General features: G+C 36.1%; 1 protein-coding gene across 6 annotated transcripts in view; it reads right to left on the reverse strand.

The window, feature by feature from the left end:
• Vps13D (vacuolar protein sorting 13D) overlaps window positions 1–24,680 on the reverse strand; it is a 571,041-nt gene that overhangs the window by 415,856 nt on the left and 130,505 nt on the right. For all 6 annotated transcript variants that reach the window (XM_081740126.1, XM_081740128.1, XM_081740131.1 and 3 more), the window contains exons 13-14: window positions 24,277–24,437; window positions 13,686–13,845 (exon numbers count right to left, since the gene is read on the reverse strand). In XM_081740126.1, the coding sequence (XP_081596252.1) occupies window positions 13,686–13,845; window positions 24,277–24,437 (321 nt within the window). The remainder of the gene's footprint in view (window positions 1–13,685; window positions 13,846–24,276; window positions 24,438–24,680) is intronic.

Raw genomic sequence — 24,680 nt, forward strand, 5'->3', positions numbered from 1 at the left:
GAGCAGCAACCACACACGTTGCGTCGGGCATCAAGCATAATTTTGTGCTGAGGAGCATACGTTATTAGCCAGTCAAGGACTTAGTTATGACTATCCCAATCAGTGAAATCCCAGGTTCACATACCTAGTGCATCTGAGTTATAAACGCCTCCTCCAACATTATAATTCCATTTTGATGACTACATATTTCTGCTGAAGACTAACGTCGACCTCTAAGGATTTCTTGGAGCAGCAGCCATATTACTTCGTGGGATTATCCCGGCGACACTCCCATAGTGCTAATCTCCCATGTGTAGTAACGGTGTGAGAAAAATATCTATAGTGAAATCCCAATTATAAGCCTCCATATATATATATATATATATATATATATATATATATATATATATATATATATATATATATATATATATATATATGTATAAAAGTGATAAAGGGCTATAGTGTAGTGAAAAAGCAAAGTGTGATTTTATTAATGAAAATACTTATACATATTTAGTGTTAAGTGTTGTGATTGTTTCTCTCCGTTTTTTAAAATAGTATTTTAATAAATAAGCATGGTGTCGTTTTATCCAGTGTGTTTCTGTTGTATGTATGAGTGATGTTCGTGTGCGTTGTGGTCTGAGTGACCGTCTGATCGTCAGTGAGGTTTTCGAGACGAGATATCCGAACCTCTTGGTGCCTAATGCTCATCTCGTTATTGACACCGACGGGCAATTTGGGAACGATTCTGTAATCACTTTCTGGAGATGTCCTTCAACGTCTCACCCAGGTAAATCCAGGTCTCCGGAAAATACTCATTGGCAGGACAACGGAGGTCATTCCCCGGAAAGCGGTTATAGCTTAACTTAATGCTGGCGATATATAGCGAGAGACGATGTGATTTATTACTTGAGGCCATCGTTATGGACACGAGATGTCTTAGAAGCTTCAAAAGATAAAGTGATGACTCGCTCAGCTTTTAGTTCAGTGTTCTTAGATCCAGCAAGCTCAGTCTGCATGGAAACGTCAGATGTCTGGGTAGCTACATATTCCCGACAACAGAACCACAGAAGCAAACGGAAAAGGAAGCGACGTTGGAATACCCCTTTAGACGACGTTTTGCATGATCAGCGAAAGTCTTTTCGACAAACATATGCTCTCGGATACATTTTTCTCCATGAAAGGCTGACAGTCCCTAGACCAAGCAGAATGATCACCCTCACAGCTGACACACAATCGCTTGGTCGCTACAGGATCCGGACCATGGTTTTCCTGACCACAATTCGCACCAACAATAACGCCACTTTCCACGACGTGTTGGTATGCCCGAAGTGCTGACATTTAAAAGAACGAAGCGGACTAGATATACACCCTCCATTCCAAAAGAAACCGAACGTTTTAAAAAAACAAAAAAGCAATGTACATTTTGGAACAAATCATTTTTATTAATCAATGTATTCCCCTTGTGCATCGATACACATATTTGCACGCTCCAACAAGTTGTCAAACGACTTCTCCATGTCCTTTATTGGAATGGTCTTTAGGACGGCGGTCGTCGCCTTCTCAATGGCATCAATCGATGCGTGCCACTTTCCTTTCATCGCCAAATGCAGTTTCGGGAACAGATAGAAATCGCACGGAGCGAGATCTGGTGAATAGGGCGGATGATGCAACCGAATAATGTGATTTTTGACCAAAAATTCAGTTACAAGTCGCGAACGATGTGATGGTGCATTATCGTCCAAAAAAGTCCAACTGCCGATTTCGCGATATTCGGGCCGAATACGACGAGTTCTTGCCAGCAAACGCTTCATGACGCCCAAGTAAAACTCTCCAGTGACTGTCTGGCCGGGCTGAACAAATTCTTTGTGGATAATTCCTTTTGAATCGTAAAAACAAATCAGCATCACCTTAACTTTTGACTTCACCAAGCGACTTTTTTTTGGGTGTTCCTTCATCCGGCGCTCTCCATTCAGCACTTTGCCGCTTTGTTTCGGGCTCATATTCAAAACACCACGTCTCGTCACCAGTTACAATCGATTTCAAGAAGTTTCGATCCTGCCGAGCACTTTCAACGATGTCTTTGCAATGCGCAATTCGATCAACTTTTTGGTCTTCGGTCAGTTTGTGTGGTACAAACCGCGAATTAACCTTCTTAAGGCCCAAAACTTCGGTCAAAATGCGGTATGAGGTTGTTTGAGGAATGCCTAATTCCATTTCAATAACTTTCACCGACGATTTTTTGTTATGTTTGATGAATTCACGCACTTTTTCGATGTTTTCTTCCGATAATCCGGTTCTGGGACGGCCTGATCTTTCGTCATCATCCAGCGTCTCTCTACCCGATTTGAATCGCCTGAACCACTCGTAAACTTGCGTACGGGATAGACACTCATCACCATATGCATTTTGTAGCATTTGGTGCGTTTCACTAAAAGTTTTACCCAGTTTAACACAAAACTCAATTGCAGCTCGTTGTTTGAAACTCATTTTCCGACCGATGTACACAACACACTGACAGTTGAAACGCAATAACTTTGTTGCCGTGCATCCAAATGTCATGACATTTATACCAGTTGTCAATGAGGGACTACGCCATCTACCGGTAAAATATTACAACAGATGGCACTAGTGGTACTATTTGTTTTCAAAAGTTCGGTTTCTTTTGGAATGGAGGGTGTATAAGGTTGAACTTTCAACCAATATCAAGCCTTTACAAATTATTCCCGGAGCACAGGCAAACTGAGAGTAAGGGTCAGTAACTATATTAGGGGAGGTTCATCTAACTTCTTACCTTTAATGCGGGATATTTCTACAACATATTAGTCTGCTATTTCAAAATTTAATCTCAGTGGCGTTTACGACATACAACACGAAATTACACCAAGATCAATACTAAGTAGACGTTCAGGTTCTGCGGAACAGCGAGGTGATACAATGCAGTCTAATCAAAGTAGTTTCTCAGTTTGCTTTTCATTGATTGTTTCCAGCAACATTGATCAATTTCTCAGTTTTCTAATGTCTTTAACCCGTCCGGCAATCCTTTGTTAATTTCAAAAGGGGACAATCACTTAATCCCATACGATCTTTAATAACAAAATAGCGAATCACTGAAGCCATAACGCTTGTCTTTTCCACTATTTCTTTGTGCACAAAGACCTCTTCCTCTTGTGTTTCAGAATTCTTCGGGTCTGAGGGGTTTAAAGCAAATTTGCACATGAATTTTTAACTCCCCCAAATTTATGCCTAATATAATTTCTCACATGAGTGCAAATTTTGCGTTAATGTGATTTGTGACGTTCGTTTGAATTCGTACAGTTCACCTTGTATGTGCCTTCCGTTGATTGTGCTGCCACCTGGTAGTACTGAAAGAGGAGTAGAAGGAAGAGGAAAGTTAAGAGAAATGTGTGTGAAGAAACTAAGATTTTTGTCTTTGTGTTTGTGTAAAGTATGATTCAGCATATTTTCTTTGAATTTGAATATTAATCTCGTTCACATACGTTAATTCAATATATTAACTGCGCAAAAACATAAGAAAACTTAAGTTACAGTCCATTCAAAAAGTCCATAGGATGACACAGAGATAGCGTTACAAGACTTTTTCCATATGATTTTTATTTAGTACTAACCTTCAAACGATAAGTGTATACATTTGACAGCAATCTGACTATTGATTCGTGAGTTATAGCTTTTTGTGTGAAGCAACTTGTGTTAGTGCAAAAGCAATGGACAAAAGTGAATTTCGAGTTTTAATAAAGCATTGCTTTTTGATGTAAAAAACTACAGTGGAATTACAATGGCTTGATAAACATTATCAGAACTCTGCTCCATCGAGACAAATGGTAGAGAAGTGGATTGCTGAATTTAAATGTGGTCGTACCAGCACAAATGACGCAGAGCGTAGTGGACGCCCAAATGAGGCTGTTATTCCACAAAACATCAAAAAAATCCACAAATTGGTTATGAACGATCGCAAATTGAAGGTGCGCGAGCTAGCTGACATTGTAAAGATATCAGATGGTAGTGTTTTTACCATTTTACACGAACATTTGAGTATGCGAAAGCTCTGTGCAAAATGGGTGCCGCGTGAGCTCACAGTCGACCAAAAACAACAACGAATCGATGCTTCAGAGGAGTGTTCGGCGCTGTTAAACCGCAATAAAAGGGACTTCTGTCGTCGATATGTGACAATAGATGAAACATGGCTTCACTATTACACACCAGAATCCAAAAGACAGTCAGCTCAGTGGACAGCAGTCGACGAACCGAATCCAAAGCGAGCAAAGACGCAACAGTCGGCCAGTAAGGTGATGGCGTCTGTATTTTGGGATGCGAACGGAATAATATTCATCGACTATCTCCAAAAAGGAACCACCATCAACAGCGACTATTACTGTGCAATTTTGGATCGATTGAAGGCTGAAATCGCAAAGAAACGGCCACATTCGCTGAAGAAAAAAAGTGTTGTTTCACCAAGACAATGCACCGTGTCACAGATCGATGAAAACGATGGCACAATTGAATGAATTGGGCTTGGGGAATGAATTGCTTACCCACCCACCACATTCTCCAGATTAAGCCCCCAGCGACTTTTTCCTGTTTTCAGGTCTCAAGAGAATGCTTGCTGGAAAGAAATTTAAGTCCAATGATGAAGTCATCGCTGAAACTGAGGCCTATTTTGACGAGAAAGAGAAATCATACTATAAAAGTGGTATCGAAAAGTTGGAAAATCGCTATACTCGTTGTATCGCCCTCGAAGGCAACTATGTTGAATAATGAAATCGAGTTTTGTCAAAATTTTGTTTTTCTCTTACTTATCCTACGGACTTATTGAATGATCTGATATAATATGTTGTGAGTTGTCTACATAATTGGTGACTAAAGCCCTAGTAACATTTACTAGTATACTTTTAATTAATACTAAAACAAACTCCACCACATCGTACTTCGTGATAAAAAGCGAATGAGAGAGAGATATCGATTGCCCGGACAAAGCATTCAGCGGAAAAGCAATTATGAAGAAGAACATAAAATACCGTATCCCAGAAAAATCATCAATTATTAAAATGTGTTGTGAGCAAAACCTATAGTAATCGCATCATGAGCTGCCTACGGAGCAATCATATTATACATTCGGCATAGGCGGCAATATAGACATTTATTCCCAGAAGACTAAGTGGATATTGGAACGAAAGGACTTATATTTCGCAACGGCGAATGTGCACGTGCAGAATAGAACAAGGAAATTAATATCGTCGGAACATTCACTTTTATTCTACGAACTGATCATAATCGGGGCAAGGTATTTTTAATACTACTTGTAACATTTCAGGTAAGTTTAGTGTTATTAATAAAAGGCACTTGGAATACTTATAAATGTTGTACTGTTTTCGTAAAGCATGACTTCAATAATGAACGAGTGTGATTTCGATGTAACAAGTATAAGTGTGGGGGTCATGGAACTATTTACACTCATTTCAACATTTTAGGTCTTCTCACGGTTGGGACATTACGAACCCGGACCGTGGACGATAAGGTGAAGTGCGTCAACGAAGTCATTGGGTGATTAACTTAGAGAAGGGTATCTTCCAAATCCTTAGGTAACACAGTGCAAGGCTGTATTGCTTGAGAGTGAGGAATTGTGCTTACTCTGAGGGAGTCGCCGAATGGTGGTCTATTCCGGGACGCGCGAAGCCGTACCGTCATAGAATGGCGTTCCCTCACGGGACAGATCATTTAATAATAATTCATATTATTATTAACTGATTTGTTACGGATGTAGCATCTGGGAGAAGATCTAGGTGTTATAATACTTGACAGGTTACATTTCTAATGACATGCTATATGCGTTAAATTGAAATTATCATCGGCATTTATTGTGTTTGTGTATTTATAAAGTGTAGTCATAACAGAAAGTGAGAATTTAAGCTTGCAAACTCTGCTTGAAGCTATTAATAAACTTAATGATGCTGTCAATGACACCAAACAACAAATGCAATCACTTAATGGTGCTGTCAATGACACCAGACAACAAATGCAATCGCTTAATGGTGCTGTCAATGATACCAAACAACAACTCAGTTATACTATTAATGAATCGAAAAGTGAAACCCAACAACAACTGAATTATACTAAACAACGAATAGAATAGTCCTCAAATGACTTCACGTGTAAGTTAGAAGGTAAAATGAATGAGAACATTCAGACATTATCAACCGAGTTAGCACGAGTGAGAAATGATATAGACAGGGTTAGTCGCACTTGCGCGGATAACTTTGAAAAACTGTCAGCACAGTTTCAAGAGAAGTTAAAGGTACAAGAAAGGGAAATTAATGAGGTTAAGATCATTGTGAGCAGCAACGAGAACAAAATACGTTTAGTTAATGCCAAAGTTTGTCAATTACGAGATCAGGTTAGTGACATCGGTGAACGTACTATATTGATTGGAAATGAAGTCAGGGATTAAAGTTCCGATATCAATTTAGTCAATGATAAGGTTGAGCGTATGCAGGATAAAGTGGAAGAACACAAGACTAAAGTAATGAAATTAGATCGAAATCTTCGCGAGGTTTTCGAAGTTAGTATGGAAACCCGTGAAGTAACTCACCGTACTCAAGCAATGATTGACGATGTAAAAGGTGATGTAGAAAGTAAGTTTGTAGTATATCAAGAGGTCAGAAACTTGCGCAAGAGCATGATTGAAAGTCAAATTAGGTCTTCAACGTTTATGGGTAAAGTAAAACCTGAGGTCGAAATTAATCAGGAAAAAGTTGAAACCAGTGTACGTAAAAATACCAACCTTTTTCTTGACTATGATGTTAGCTCTGTGTTGAGTGAAAACGATTCTTCGGATTCTCATAGCGAATATAGTTCTGTTGGGGTAAAAATAACAAAACGAAGGAAAAACAAGAAAGAAAGGTAGCTATTAAGTTACGGCAGCGTTTTCCAACCGGTGTGCCGTGAATGAGCCGCTGGTGTGCCACGAGGAAATCGAAACGAAATTCTATAGCAACCAAATTGCAAGATATAGGGAAAAATGTCTATTTGTATTTCATATTACTATCAACCTCCACTATGCATCTACAATTTTAAGTTTCATACCGTGTTAGTTTTCTGTACATTTTTAACGTTGAAAAAAAAAGTATTTATCATTGTTATGACCATTATTGCTTCTTTATTGTTACAGACTATTTTGTAACTTGAAATGTTAAAATATTCAATCCTTTCCACAAAGCAAACATGCATACAAATTATTTATATTTGCGTTTCAAAAGTAAAAGAGATTTGATTGTTTGTTCGTTATTTAGTGATCTTTCTTCTTAGTGAAAGTTGAATACAGTTTTCGAAAAAGAAAGCGTATTTTTGAAAACCTGAGTTCAACATTTTATTGCAATTGTTTTCTATTTTTAAACTAGCAGCGTTCACCCCGCTTCGCTGCGGTCACCCCGGAACGCAATAAACTTTGTTACTTAGATAATTTTTACTTTTTCGCTTTCAAGTGATATGATAAAAACCATAGAAGATTGCAGTAAATGTTAACATTATATCGCCTGTCATTTATGTTAACCCGCCCCGCTTCGCTGCGGTCACCCCGGAACGCAATAAACTTTGTTACTTAGATAATTTTTACTTTTTCGCTTTCAAGTGATATGATAAAAACCATAGTAGATTGCACTAATGTTAACATTATATCGCCTGTCATTTATGTTAACCCGCCGAGTGACACGGTCATGCGGGTTGCATATAAATACGTTTATTTTTACCTATGATGAACTAACAAAGGATTTGTACGTTATGGACACTTGAATGGTCAATTATCTCAAGACACTGGTAATTAAAAATTAAAGTGATATGATAAAAACCATCTAGGGTCCAAATCCTAATAACCCCCCAAAAATGAAAGAAATTGGTTCAGCCGTATTAGCGTGATGAGGGAACAAAGGATTTGTACGTTCTCTTTTATATATAAGATTAGAATGAAAAATAAGTATAATGATTTACTACGGAGGAAAACCAGTGATCGAGCTTTCTTCTCTGTAAGAAGGATATCAGTAATCACAGAAAAAATTCCCCCGGTATTTTATATTTACAAATAATAATAATAATGTCTATGAGTGTGCCGCGCGAATTCAAGTTACACCCATAGTGTGCCGCAAGTTGAAAAAGGTTGGGAAACGTTGAGTTACGGGATTTAGAATCTTTTGAGAAATATTCAGGTCACGAGAACAAATTGACTGCTACTGCATTTCTGCGTAAATTTGAAGATCAGGCTTCGCTTATGTCAATTCCTAGTAGTCAGTATTTAGATATCATTAAATTCTTGTTGACTGGTTCTGCACAAAATTGGTACACGAACAATTGTGTTTTTTTCACTTCTTACGATCAATTTGTTGGGTTGTTTAAATTAGAATTTGAGAACGAACAGGTACGTGCCAATAAACTAATGGCATTGCAGTATAAACCATATGATCCGAAGGTCGATGGAAGTGTGTATAATTTCGTGTCGTATAAGTGCAATAAAATTCAAAAGATCAATCCCGACATCAAAGAATCGTTAGTCATTAGCATGATTCTTAACCTGATTCCACCTTATTAACGACGTCAATTAACAACATTGTCCACCATGAATTTGTCTTCTGTGTTATCCTCATACAAAGATTAGAAGCGATTCCCAGGTCTGATAACTGCAACAATAGTAATAATCATAGGTTTCTGAAAGTCAATCAGGTCTCTGTCAGTAAGAACGGTAAACAGAAAAATAATCAGAATGGTAATGACAACTGTGGTGAGTCTGCTCAGGTACAATCGAATGACAATTCAAACAATAAAGGTAACCGAAAAAGAAAAAAATTCTTTCCGTAAAAATAATGGTAATTCCAATAGGCACGAAGAAAGCGTGTGCTCCTGCACTCATGACTCCGCCGTAGATAACAATAATGTTAATGTAAATCAAGGTGATTTCACGAGTGGTGTAACTACTAGGCCGACAAATGGTAATTCTCAGATTAGGATTCCACCTCGAACTAGTTACAGTAATGAAAATTTTGTAAATCCTTCGAATTTTGGTAATCCTACTGGCTTTAGGCCACCGAGACCAAATTTTGTGAATGTTACTGCAGGTAATCTTGGGTTTCAAAACAGATTTCCTTCCCCAAACTAGAAACGCCCTGCCTGAAGAGTGCTCATAGCAGGGAATTAATTCAAACGTGTAGTAATAAGTTAAGTAATGCAGTCCTTCCAAATTGTCAGACTGTTTTTGTAAAACTCGATAAAAATTTAATAAATTTAGTAAAGTGGGACGATGTCTTATCGTCTGACGAAGAGGAGACTAAAGATTTTTGTAAAAGTAATGTAACTTCATGTGCTGTAACGCTGAATCCAAAAATATGGTTACATTGCTCTTTATTGAAGGAATTGAAAAGATCAATTTGAATTAATATGCATTTTAAAAGACATTTTTCTCTCTTGCCTTGACACAAGCTAGCAACAGAGAAAGGAAATACGTAAAACTTTCTGAAGGTGACTGATGTTGCTTTTGCTGCGCAATTTGGTAGGAAGTTTACTTGTCGAAGGTTACTCATAGTCATCATACAGGATATATAATCATGATTTTGACAACGTGACGCCGCATTAATGTGCGGAAATTGGTTAAGATAAGAACTGTTAGCTATTCTGTATTTCAGGGCATTATGTAGATTGTTGTAATGTGAACCTTTTGCAAATGTAGCATGTTCAAACTATTATTGACTTTCAACTTTAATGTAGTATTTCGTTCACGTAACTTCTTGTAAATGTAGCATGTTCAAAATGTTATTGACTTTTCGATTTTAATGTAGTATTTCATTCACGTCACTACTTACAATTGTAGCATGTTCAAAATGTTATCGACTTCTCAACTTTAATGTAGTATTTCATCCACGCTACCTTCTTGCAATTGTAGCATGTTAAAATGTTGTTATTCTTTAACTTTGATATAGTACATCAGTAATACTATATGCTGTGTCAAACTAACATATTTGTTAACTTGAAATTACTTATACTTGAGCACTTGTATTTCCATTTAGCTGTGTTAAGTATTGGAACAGAGACACCATCCTTGTTAGTTGTAAACGTTCTCTGTATTATGTTAAGAAAAGTTGCAATGCGACTATGTTGACAACAGGCTTATAATTATGTGCATGACATATAACATTCTTACTTTGCAAAATTTTTTATTTAATATAATTTCTTCTACGAGGGCCACTCGGAAAGTAAGATACCCATGTTCCGGCTCTAACGCTCACTTCTTGGTAATTTTCGAAGTCGAAAATTATGAAGTAGTGGGAATGTGACGCTGAATCCAAAAATATAGTTACATTCCTCTTTATTGAAGGAATTGAAAAGATCATTTTGAATTAATATGCATTTTAAAAGACATTTTTCTCTCTTGCCTTGACACAAGCTAGCAACAGAGAAAGGAAATACGTAAAACTTTCTGAAGGTGACATGTTGCTTTTGCTGCGCAATTTTGTAGGAAGTTTACTTGCCGAAGTTACTCATAGTCATCATACATGATATATAATCATGATTTTGACAACGTGACGCCGCATTAATGTGCGGAAATTGGTTAAATAGTTAAGAATCTATGGATAGGTCTAGAAATCATGCTATTGAATTCTTCCGGCTGTGACAGTACACGTGTGTACATGTGTGTCATGCCATGTATCCTGGGTGCGGCCCTTGTTAAGAGCCAATCAGAATGCAAAAGAGCAATAAGTTTCCATGTTTGTGGATCTGATGCAAACGGATGAACTGACTGATACGAGGCTTGGGTGTGTCCCTCGAAATGAATATAAAAGGACCTCAAGGTCTCAAACGGTTGTTCAGAAGTTCAGAAGTTTAGAGGTCCAGAGGTTGTGAGGTTCAGAGATTCAAGAGATTCGAGACGTCGGTTGCGAGCTGACAGAATCATCGCCAAAGTTCCTAAGAGTTACAAGAATACTACTATAAGGTATGTATGAGCACTTGTTGCATCTGTAATTTCAAGTTTAGAGATGTCATGCAGTACTTCAAAATGTACTGTCTACTTACAGTAAAACTTTAAAGATTAAGAACTGTTGTCGCATATTCGTATTGCATCTTCCATCTCCAATAACTTAAATATCTGAAAAACTTGCCTGTTAATCGATCTATATTAAGGTATAAAACTATCAAATGAACTATCAGATATCAAGTAACTCTTGTGAATCACTCAATTAAATGTTGTTGTATATTATCATTTTAGTATGTAATAAACTTAGTTTTTTGAAATAATGTTGTCATTCCCCTAGATTAATCCACTTTTCCCATGAAAATTATGATGTAATTTAAGTATATTTCTTTTGTGACAACCGCTAAGGAATTAGCGTGAGCAGTTCTCTACATTATGTGGAATTTAACGAGCTACGTGAACAGAAAGAGATCTGCACATCGTCACAGTGCCACTGCTGAAATTCTTGTCAAAATTATGAATGAAAATTTTTACGCTCTGTGCGATTCAGGTGCTTCGGCTAGCCTATTAAGCTACAATACGTGAAAGAAAATATCTAGTATAGTGTCAAACGCTGTATTACAGCCCGCTCCTCAAATTGTTCTTGTAGATTATAGTAAAATCTGTCAAAGGTGAGGTTACCCTCTGTGTAGAAATTGGACCTGTAACTTGTGATGTTAGATTTATTGTTCTCAGTCACCTTAAATGTAATTGTCTGCTCGGCAGAGATTTCTTATCGCTAGCTAACGCGAAATTAGACTTTGGAAAGAAATCTGTTACTGTAGGTTACGACACTAACATTTATAAGATACCAATGAAAGAGTATGAACACAGATTTTGCTGTGACCCCCTTCAAACTAATGAAAAGGAGAGCAAAGTGAAAATACTTACTAGAGAGAGTGTTAATAAGGATAGTTTCCACGTGAAAAATGTAAGTCATGTTGATACTGATTCTGCTATTGAAAGCGAGATTGAAGATGTAGTCGAACCTGTGCTAGAGTATCCAATAGTTAAGAATTAAAAAATTCATAAGAAAGAGCTGACGTAGGAATGGATGGATAGTTTGTTAGAGAACAGTAAAGCATTCGAACATGTAGAAAAGAATACCATCAATAATGAGTCAAATGTAGAACAAATTAAGCAAGCACGTTTGAACGAAGCTGCTGAATTAATTTTTTGTATCATTTCTATGGGGAACAAATTCATAAATTAGATGAGGAAATTCAAAATTCTCATTATAATGTAAAAGTAAATCAGGATATTTGTAATTTAAGTAAAACTATCTGCAGTACTCAAAGTCACTTTCCTTCTGTTAACGATATTAGAACGAAAGTTCACGAAATTGAAAATATGTCCAATGTTCAAAAGCAGCAATTGTTTGATTTCTTATTGAAACATAGATTAGTCTTTAGTGATTTGCCAGGTAAATGTAATAAATTTCAATACGCTATTGAAGTTGAGACTGATCAGCCAATTGTGAAACGCCAGTACCTACTATCCTTCGAGTATAAAGAAAATATTGAACAACAAAATATTGAATTCATCTCCTAACTAACCAGGATGCTTGTCTTCTAGGCGTCACTCTCACAAAGGAAGCTTTTACCAATGTCCTGTTAAGCAAAATATCGAAGTTAGAATATTTTTTGTCTCGACTCGCCTCGATTTCTGTCCATGCAGCTTTCTTTCTTCTACGTGCCTCTTTGTCCATCCCTCGTTTAAACTACTTCTTACGATGCTTTCCATCTTGGAATGAGACTTCACTACTGGAGAAATATGATCATATCCTTAAAATGGGTCTGGAGTCAATTTTAAACTGCTTCTTAAGCGACGAATCTTGGATTCAAGCATCTTTACCTGAGAGATTAGGGGGTCTTGGTATTCGACGATCCGTGGATATGGCGATTCCTTCCTTTTTAGCGTCCAACCACGGATCTCTTCGTTTAGTCGAGGCCCTTCTTCCGCAAGATTACCACCTAGACCCAGATGGCACAGTTCAAGAAGGTTCTACCAAATGGAAAAATTTAACAGATACAGATCTTCCAGAAATTAACAAAATAGGTTCTCAGGCATCTAGGTACACACCAATTGCAGCGCATTTTCATGAACTTCTCTTACAGACAGTTATTGCTCCAGATAATAAAGCCAGGATTCCTGCTGCCTCATCCCTACATGCTGGGGCATGGTTGAATGCAATGGCCTAAGAACCAAAAGAAGAAAGTGGAAACCAGAAATAAAAAAACAAACCCCAAATCATTTAAGAATGTAGTAAAATAGCGCGGAATTTACATATATTATTTTATAGAGTTTTTTAAAATATAAACAAAACACTGGACAAAAGCAAACGCAAGTAGGGATGATGCACCTCCATCTCAGACAGGAAGATATTTACTGACCATCATCTTTTAAGACTTTCACCAAAAACTAAAAACTCAGAAACCTGCAAGTCTTGCAGTGCAACTGATAGAGCAGGCAAAGAACATGAAGATGAAGTGTGGTAAAATGAATGAACAGAGCCACCCTCTCAAAAATAACTAACTAACTAATCAATACTCAACTAAATTGGTACTGTTGGCGTTACACAGCCACACCACGAAGCCACTGAAAATAAGTGAACTAAGATTTTTCTTACAGCTGACATTTTAAATATACTGAACGTAAGTAAACAAACATCATATCTACACTAAAGATACCATACCTCCAAAGACATTTGATCAACGCAAAACTGCGCTATAAGCAATCGTGATTCTTCTGCCAAATCTTTAGAAAAACCTTCTTTATCACATCTGTCATCGACATTCAAAGGTTCTGTTTCCGTACTTTTTGTCTCATTAGTTTTTAGATTCGATACCTGAGATCTGTAAGCAAATCACAATTAAAATCAGAATAATTTATAAAAGGAAAATTAATTCTTTTTGTCATAATTCACTTCAAAATGTATACATGTATATACTCTGGAATGTGTTGTTTACTCAATTACTTATATATAGATATACAAAGAGATTAAACAGAAATTCGGAAGAACGAACGAAAGAAGAAAGGTAAGAAAAACTCCAACATTATCTTCTATAAAAATAAAAAGCCAAAATTGGAAACCTAATGAACACATCTCAATGATGGTTTTGGAAAGAAATTACATATCTTGCAGTTTAATTTTTAAAATAATTAATTATGATTACCTCATTATCTACGAATGAAACTTATCCAGCAGATTTACAACTTAAAGATTACACAAATACTTTTAGCTATCAACTATCATTTTGTATATTAGATACAAGAGGCTGAAACATTTCACAAATTCTGTGTATCTACTTTAAAATATCAACATTGTAAGTACTTAAATCCTAATATTACTTTTATTGCAAAGTTCATTGCGTTATTAAGTTAAGGAAACGAAATAGTTGTTGCACGAGGGTATTGCCAAAATTAAAAAGAAACTATTGCACATGTGAACACTGATAGACCACGAGAACAGGGCGAAATAATAATACGAAGAACAAACTGCTTCCAGCTCAAAGGGAATAAAATTGAAGAACAAAGCAGTTCATAAACTCTCCTCAGGCAATTAACTTCGCCATCAACAATTACGTGGTAAAATATGCACGATTTCACGATCCAGTTAAAGAGAAATAAACATTACTATTGCTGACTTGAGTGATTAAACATAATTTTCAGACTAGGCACATCTAATAAAAGCATTTTCAATGCAATTTACAGTATTTCACTGGAACTACAAACCGTTATTTGTTACTGTAGTTTAAAGTTTGCTTTACAAACATTTCTATCTGAGTTCTGCCTCAAGAAGTTATTTGTGTTACAGGGTACATGAAACATCTGTACTAGATTTACTTCTGCGAACAGTCTATTCTTTAGGTATTTTCCGTACACCATGCCAATTAAATATTGGCATATACTGTGCTTCGCGATGTAACAATGGAATATGATAAATCTATATATTCTACATGGAATATGTAGAATATATTAAATTTCTCATTATGTAAGCATCTAAATAATCTTTTCCAATCGGGGCAGTAACGTTGATTAGCGAGGAGTGGGGCAAAGGTAAATTGTGGGGCCAATGATGAGATGTGACTCTTCATATCACACATTATAAAAGGTTACTTTCGCCAATTCTGACTTTCATATACCGATGAAGCTATTATCCCACTACGAGAGCATTTCCCAAAACTAATAACAACGATCAATGAAACTGGCTTACCGGTAATATAAAGTCATAAATTTCCTGGAAATGTTAATGTTAGGTTAAATTTATATTGCAAAATACTGAAAATCTATTGAATGTTTCGCTGCAACGAAAGCGGGTTTCGGAGCTATCTTCTTCCTCAATTTTCACTCTCTATTTGATAAAGAATTTTATTTGGGTCATATTATATATATATATCCAAATCATTAAACGATTTTTCTTTTAAGATGTTAGTATCCTTTTGTACATGATATGCAGATGTTCGTTTTCAGCACAGGTTTGGCTGGTTGGTTGGATTTCAGTTTCAGCACTTGTGTTATATAAAACGTGAACACACAATTTCGTGTAACAACTTACAACCTACGTCAGTACCCTCTGGGACTCGAACCGAGTCACATCCAGACCACATAGCCACATAAGAGGTCAGAAAGAGTTTGAATCCACTTTACAAAAAAGTATTGTTATTATTATTGTAATAAATTGTAGTACTAATGACAAAAAGCATATGAAGTGTGAGGAAATCGTGAAATACAACACAGCTAATCACTGTAGTAAATTATATCACATACATAATTTCTTCTTCTTCTTATGTATCACATATACTCGAGAAAGAATTTGATTGATCGGCTTGAGATGCAGCTGTTATTGAAAGTTTCGTCTGAACTCTCTGTATTTATGTGTGCATGTGTTGCATTTCCTATGCAGCCAAGGATTTTCCGTAACCTGTCAGAATACATTAGCTCATTTGAGTTAATGTATTCTTTAAATATTGCATGTATGCATCTCAGTTTGTGAATCCCAGTTAACATTCATGTCAGTGTAACACCACAATTTCCAATACGCCTCGGCGAAAAGTATGTAGCCTTTGTTTTCTTTTAATATGGAACAATTTACGGCATAAGGACTCTGAAGATTCATCGTCACAGAAGCACACTTCCTGTTGTTTGCTATTCTCGGGCGGGCTTATCTTGTTTGATAGCATTCTCATCACTTCTTGTGCTATCCAAAGATTTCCATACAATAACTTTGAAAACCACGTGTTCTTCCCTTGCTCATTACGCGTCTCGCCTATCTTACACGTCCGTACGATTCCGGTAATTTGTACCTATTGTGAAATTCGAAACTGTTTAACATTCTAAATCATCATGTTTGTTCCTCTCTTCTTCAATAAGGTTGTATTAAACGAAAAAGTGGATCGGATTTCACTGTAAAGAATTAACAGTATAAGCTGGAACTTTCAATTCGTTGATTTAAGTGAAAACGTTATTGAGCCTGCTTTCCATTCACATAAAAGTAGCACTTTCAAATTTCAGTAACGGATTTTTAGTTACAAGCAATATTACATTTAGTTCCAGTTTAATAACCACTAAAATTAATGTTCCTTACTGAATTCCTAACTGAAACTGGAATTCCTACTGGCTTTCAAATCGGAACTTTTGCTAACATCTTGGATATACAATATAATTAAAACTTGTATTAAATAGTCATAGAAAAGCGCAAAGAGATTAGCTTATGATAACTGTATTATCGCTATGGTCGCTTCTGCAAGCTTGGATCATTTTGTCATTTATTGTCTCTGTTTTTCTTTTTCTTTCTTTTCTTTTCTCATTCGTTTTAACACTCTATGTATCTATCGAATGTTTCAGATAAAACTTTACAATTTCTAAATCACAGATTGTTAGAGATAAAAGAATGTAACAAAAATAAGACAGGAAAATTTAGGAAAACGCATAGAACGGAAACCTCTGCTTACCCCACCTGGCTTCGCTATAATGGAGCCTCGAGGGATCATCCGAAAATTTTAAATAGAAGGTATTTAAGTTTATACCATTGGAAAGATTACGGAGGAACAAACAACTTTTGTAAGAACATTTTTTTCTTTTTATTTGATGCATCGCTTCATTTGACGGGCTGCCTAAGACTAGGTTGTGTTCAAGGAGGGAGCTAACGTAAGTTGTATGTTCACGTTGTATATAACCTCAGTGCTGAGAAGCCCACTGAAGTCCAATGCAACCAACTAACCGGAACCATGCTGAAAGAACATCTGTGTGTCAGATACGACACGATACTAACTCCTTAAAAGAAAAACAATTTGTAGATTTATATTAAGAAAATAGACTCAGGTAAAACTTCTTAGCAAAACAAAATTGAAAGATGGGAAATAGGATGACTCCGAAACCTGTTTTCGTTGTAGCGAAACTTTCATTAGATTTTCGGTATTTTGCAATATAAATTTAATCTAAAATTAAAACTTCCAGAATAAATAGAAAATTCCCTGACTATTCCTTTTTAATTACTATTTTCCAGACTAACAAATATCCTGACAAATGCTACATGTTACGTACTCCATTTTAAATACTAGTTAGTTACAAGTAATTACAAGTTAATTTTGTATTTAAGGCATACATACGCATTTACCTGAAATGGAACCTAGGGTCACGCGCGAGGAAGAACGTGAGTTACTACTCGGCCATGAATAGGCACTTTAAATGCCTACAAGAATCTTCTTAAATTTGTTGCCCTCTTCAAAGCTCCTGTACAATAAATGCATCCACAAAGAACAAAACTCTAGGACCGTTAATTACGCTCCTCTTTTCATTTAAATACGATGTTCGAACATTTTAATATCAATAATAATAATAATAATAATAATAATAATAATAATAATATCATCATCACCACCACCACCAGTAGTAGTATTCTGCCCTTAAGGCCGTGTCTAACGTTTGGAGCTGGGATCATCAATCCCCATATAATAACATGGTGAACTTCTTTCCAAAGTATTATGAAAACTATTTGCCTTATGCAGTTCAAACTTTCTCCAGATGTTAACCTACCCCAATACTACATGTTCACTTTTTTATTTTTAAACTAGGTCTTATAGTTTATAATTATTACTTTTTACAAGTAAATATGACAGCGTTGTAAGCAGGCTTTCTTTTCCTGTTCGTGGAGGTGCAGATACCTGATCCATTCACACCATTGTTCCTCAATGATCTTCAAAAAGTTGGTAGGGAAGGGAAACAAGTTACGAAGTGAGATAAGATCGTTTATATAAAAATGCGGAGAATGCATATCTTCGAAGTTATGTTAGTTGACAACCTGATCATATGGTCGCATGAATAAAAGCTTGCGGGAGGTAAGACTGGCTGCTGTCAAAAATGAGAAAATCTTATCTACCTACACAGCTTTTTACTTGTATTTTGTAACAAGTCTTCTTTTGAATTGTCTTCTCTTGAAAATTTGTTCAAGATTGGTCGAGTGGCTCAGGAGTTATAAGGTTTTATTTATTTTTATACTACCTCCTCCACCCCCTCCCCTTAGTTCTACCATCAAAGTGAATAGCCTAAAACCAGCCCAGCCTCGAACCTCATTCATGTTAGAAATTTGATCGAGATCTGTCGGGCGGTTCAGGAGATTTAGAGTCACATAGTGATTTTCAATTATATATATGTATATATATATATTACAAGACAGAACATAAGTGATTTTATTAATTTTTAAAAGAGGAAAAGAAAGATAGGTAAGTAGTTAGTGCCCGGCTTATAAACACTTGCGTCGGAAGTAGATCTTCACGTTTCACGCTCACGCTCATAATTTAATTAAATAGAGACAGAACAAGAATGAGGTGGACACTTTTTTTGGGGGGAAAATTTACGGATAAAACCTGTTAACTCAGAAACGAAGAACTTATTTATGTAGGCGGATAACCTGTAATTCATGTAACTTAGATACAGCATTAAAAAGTTTGTTCCATCACCATGATATTGTTCTATATGAACAATGCAATGAACATACGTATTTAGTAAAATTATGAAGGGTAACTTGCATTTATGGACTAAAAATTATGAAAAATATGTTTTGATCAGTGGCATATTTAGGGGCTATGGGGCCAATACACCCAGGAATAATTACATTATTACGTTTTCGCATCATGCGTACAACACAAATGATGGTACGAAAGCAATGAAGAGAATTTATCTACGTTTAAAATATCCAAGTCATTACAAAATTTTCTACAATAATAAGTGTGGTTCAAGTGTTCGTATATCACAGTATTCGTGTAACAATCGTGACGCGAAACGGTTGTGAAAACTCCTAGTTCAAATTAAGAAAAAAATAAGATATATTTTTTAAACATAAGTTAACAAAACGGAGCAATAAAATTTCGAGACGAGCGAAAGAAGTCTTCAAGGATCGAGACGAGGCCTATTAAATTTAGGAGACGAGACGAGAAAACCTTACTTTTCGTCTCGTCTCGTCTCGTCTGATGAGGAACATTATCTGAACGAAGCAGATATCATTCTTACTTGTAGTGACTAGCTGGAAAATGTCGGTGCATTTTTTTGCATGAATAATCGATTTTGTGGCATATCAATCTCCAAGCATATCATCAATCTGTACGCTATTATTTGGTATTAGCCAAGAATAAAACCCTGTAGAATGCATTAGGTTATTATTTAGAAATGAAATAAAATCTTTCAGTTTTACGTCCCACTGTTATACCGGATACGCTAAAGGAGACTGTGATGATGAGAATGAACGAAATGCTGTAATGAAGAAAGTGGGAGAAACGTGAGAACCCCAAGAAAACCCACGCACATGGCGTTTGTCTACCACAAAACTCACTTGGCGCGAGCTGAAATAGAGCCTGCGACAATATACACCAGATGTGAGCACTCTACCACTGAACCACCGTGGTCCCCGTTATTCTTCATGGCATAATTACTGATGTAAAAGAATTTTTGAAATTCTCATATTCTTAATCTGCACGAAAATAAATTTGATGAATAATATTTCTTCTATCTGGATTTATTATACTTCCAAACTATGTTATGCATAAATATCGGAAGTCTAATAGAACGGCTCTGCATGTTGACAGGTATCAGACCAAAAGCGGTAAAAAAAATATTGAGAAGGATTTTCCGGAATAGATTTAGCGTCCTAAGAATAGGTTCCATCTCCTCCGTCAATTTTCTATAAATCGGAAGTTATAGAGATCGACTACTTAGGGTCATAAATCAAAAACTATAATAGCTAGCGACAAGCGGGTTTAGGGAATTGATTCAACGTCTCTCGAAAATGTACTATTTCTACCCCTATCTTTCTATCAAAACCGGAACTGGTAGAAATTTACTACTACTTCCAGTTTCAATATTGATTTTCATAGAACAAAGACGATATATCGAGAAGCAGTTTTCTGTGGACTCCATTCAGCATCCCAAGAATAGGTTCCATGTCCGTCTCCTCCAACAACCTTCTATTTAAACCGTAAGTGGTAAAAATCGACCACAACCAGTTTCAACATTAATGGCCATAAATCAAAGACGGAAATAACTAGCGACGAGAGGATTTCGGAGATCGATTCAACGTCAAGTAAATTTGCCAGCTCTACCCCTATCTCACTGTTAAAACCGGAAGTCGTAGAAATTTACTACTATTTCCGGTTTCAATATTGATTTTCATTGAGTAAAAACTGTTAGATAGCTCGAGAAGTTTTCAGGAATTCAAACAACGTCTCAAGAATAAGCTCCCTTTCTTCCGTTAACCCTGTATTCAAATCAGAAGTGGTAGGAATAAACCGTTTTCGGTTTTAACATTGATCGCCATAAAAATAAATTGGTAGTAGATAGCGACAGTTTTCGAAAATCGATTGAGCATCTCAAGAAATAATACCATCTTCACCTATATCTCTCTACTGAAACCGGAAATGGTAAAACAATTTCACTCTTTTAGTTTCAATATTGATCCCCATAGCTCCATAGAGCTCCCCCGGACCTATGTGGATAGCATATGCGTCTTTGGCGCGGGAGACCCGGGTTCGATTTCCGGCAGGAACTCGTGTGGTTCGTATTCCCTCGCTGTAGGTCCACGTCTCATATAGCCTCGCTGCTGAACGGTACGCTAAACTGAAATCAAACTAAAACCAAATCCATAGCTCCATAGAGCAAAATCGATAAGTGATATTAAGAAGCATTTATTATTATTATTATTATTATTATTATTATTATTATTATTATTATTATTATTATTATTATTATTATTAATGTTAACCCACGATTTTCTTGTTTCACCAGGCGAATATCACCAGGATGATATACTTCCCACAATGCTCTGCCTGATTTCCACATTTCCTTGCCTTTGTTATTAATGTTTCGGTATAAAATGGCTTTTCGGCTCCATCTGACATTTCGTTTTCTAAAATAAATATTAATTAATACATTTAAATTTACTCGTCAGTTGTGCGTGTGTTTCTAACACAGCAGCGGTCTATTTCTCAAAACTACTCGTCTTGTTTTGAGAATCCATCAAATATCATGAAGTAGAAATACTAGAATAATAGTAAAATTCATTTCTAAGTACTATTACTGATATTTTTAATTTGGCGCTTTTTAATAATATATACAAGTGTAAAATATTTGATTTTGAGAAGTATCACACTTGTATTACAAGACTAGTAGTTTTGAGACGTAGGCCCCTGTAGTCTCCAATTTGATTTTTTTTTAAAAGGCAAATAATTGGGTTCTCGATGCCACTCAAAACGCAGATATGTAAATAAAATATATATAGTAAAAGAATCGTTCGGACCGTTCTTTATTTTTACTCATTTCTAGATTTATTAGACAATTTTGATACGAATATATCTAATAGACAGTAAGTACCAGCATTTAGTATATCGTTCGTTTTTCCTAAGACTTCTCTTTGATCTATATGTAAATTTTTCTCAGTTGATACAACAAATAAGTGAGTTTCCTTTACGCTATACAGTTCGAAACTAATTTTATAAGATGAACAGACTTTCCTCACTTGAAAACAACATAGACAGATTTTCTGAAACTTTCGTATCTTGTTAGCTGCAATATGCCTGTTCAGGTAACTATTCACTGAGATGTTTACGTAGAATCAAGGAAATCTTTACGATCTATGAAGAGAGAGAAAACAGACTTTGCTCTTATCTGCTGTCAATCTGCATTCCATCGGTTTCTTTTTCTCCGCGGACAACCCTAAGTTCACGCACGTGACCTAGCGGGGGCAGAGAATGAAAGAAATCTACCTGGTTAGCTTCCTCTCTGCTGTTCTACACTGTTGCAAAATGCAGTCAATATCTTAAACAGCTTTTAAATGGAAGAAAATTAATTTTTAATTAGCGCTCTAATATTACCTTAGGAAGAAAAAGTAAAAGTGAACATGCAATATTAATACTAACAAACATTTGGCCGAATTTTGAACTTTATAAAATAAATAGTTTTCATAAAATTTTGGAAAGAAATATGCTATGTTGTTATATAGGGAAATCCTATCGCATTCCGAGTACTGGACACAGTCTTAATAGCAGGTCACTTGAGGCAGCTGAAAAGCTTCTATGCTCCACGATCCTCCGCTAACCTCTCCGTCTTCACGTATGATTTTTATATCATCCATTAATTGCAGTCTCCTTCGCCCCCTCTCTCTCTTCCCGCCACCATACCCTCTAGGACGTCCCTCATGATACAATTTCTTCTTAGGCAATGTCCCAACCAGTTTCTCTTCCTCTTCTTAACAATATCTAAAAGTGTTCTTTTCTCCCCCATCATTTCTAACATCCTCTCATTCGTTTTCTGCTCGACCCAACTAATTCTTTCCATTCTTCTCCACACCCACATTTCGAAGGCTTCTAGTCGTTTTTCATCACTTTTACTACAGTAGAGCATCATTTTAATATAGTAGAGCATTATGAAGTTGTTTCTTTGTTTGTTGAATGACTAGATAATATGCGTAAACGAGACTATGACCTGTTTGAACTGGTATCTCATGCGCTACTCAGGATATGAGTACAGGGTCTAATACATGGGACGAAGAGTACTTTTTGCATAACGTGCTGTTTAAGTAAACAATCCAAAAGAGTTTTGGAAGAAATGCTGATCCACATGGAGCCCGCATTTTCCTTATGGGAAAAAAAAGTAATAGTTACTACTGGAGGTACGCAACATGCATAGTACTTAAAATAATTCTCTACAATCTACTGTCTGGGCGAAATACCGATTTTGTCTTACACGAAGCACACTTCCTCTGTGGACAATCCTTCTACATATGTTCATTTGAGCCTAACTTTCCTCTCCAGAATCTTCCGGAATCCCTTAACTTCTTTAGTTGGATCTCACACGCAATTGTCCCATAGTACTGAAAATAGTTACTTTGAAACGTGTAGGTACGACTTACTGTGTAAATTTCAAACCGGCCTTTCCTAGCATTACTAGTTTTCCTGCTATACAGCATCAAAATTTAGTTTTTCAACATTTCTAGCGCTCATAACTCCAAAAGGATGCTGCTTTTTTCTTTTCTTTTCTTTTTCCTTGCTTGCTTGCTTGTTCAGTTCCGTGCATAGATAACGCATTAAACGTTGTAACAGGACTATCAAATCTTTCTGTGCCGTGACATTTTCTTTATCATCTCTGTCGAGTGTCGATGTGTGTATCATTTCTAATTCATTTTCGTACTCATTGATAATTAAATTACACCAAAATGTCGCAAATGACTCATCGTCCGCTCCAACTGACGTTTGATCCTTAAATCTGCGCCTTAGTTCGTCTTTTAACAGTTCAACTACATGAAGGGGGTTACTGCCAGCAGCTCGCCCCATTTTTTCCACACTGACTAGCACACCTAACATTAATTCAGCTCACTACCATACACTGACGCACCCGACTGATCTTCACTCAGCATCTATAACGTGGAATCTTAACTACTAGTGTTTCGAAGGATAAGTGGCGCTGTCGGCGAAAAACGTGTTTTACACGGGAATGACTCACCCTACAATGGTCAGTACTTAATCCTGTATATGTCTACCAAGTTTTATGTTGATCCTCGGGTTCGAACCGAAACATGTCCCTTGTAAGTGTATGAAGTAATCGAGAAGAGTAAAAGTACTTTATATAAATCATACAAGGAAATTATTTTTCAATCTGCACGATACACTTCATAATTACCTAGTTACTAAATTTTGAGGCTTTCTAAATACAAATATATATATCTTACATAAATGACGATATATATATATATATTAGATACAGATATATGTATCTTACCATGTGGCTGTATATCTTACCTAAATGGCGAAGGAAGTCCTTCTCCACCAATTATAGTTAAAATTGTTCGTATAGCTTCAATTTTTTGTTCGTTTACGTGAACTACCAATTTTGGAAGATTTCCGGAAATTGCTGCACTCGGCCACTGGGGATCAGTTGTAAAAACCCTTCTTCTTTCCAACTGAAACAAAAATAATGAAGATATATTGTACGAAGAAAAGATGAATACGAAAACATACGGACAGTTACATATTTCGTTCATTAGCAAGCAAAATCTAAATAAAAGTTAACTATAAAATGACTGCCAATGGAAAATTATGGAATATAAATGACTTGTAGCAATAAATTTCAATTTTTTAATGTTTTGAAATCAAATACAGTTAAATTAAAACTTATACTTGTCATATTATTCCTACTTGATGTC

The sequence above is a fragment of the Thermobia domestica genome, chromosome 15 (genome assembly GCF_964235325.1).
Source record: "Thermobia domestica chromosome 15, izTheDome1.hap1.1, whole genome shotgun sequence".
Lineage (NCBI taxonomy): Eukaryota > Metazoa > Arthropoda > Insecta > Zygentoma > Lepismatidae > Thermobia > Thermobia domestica.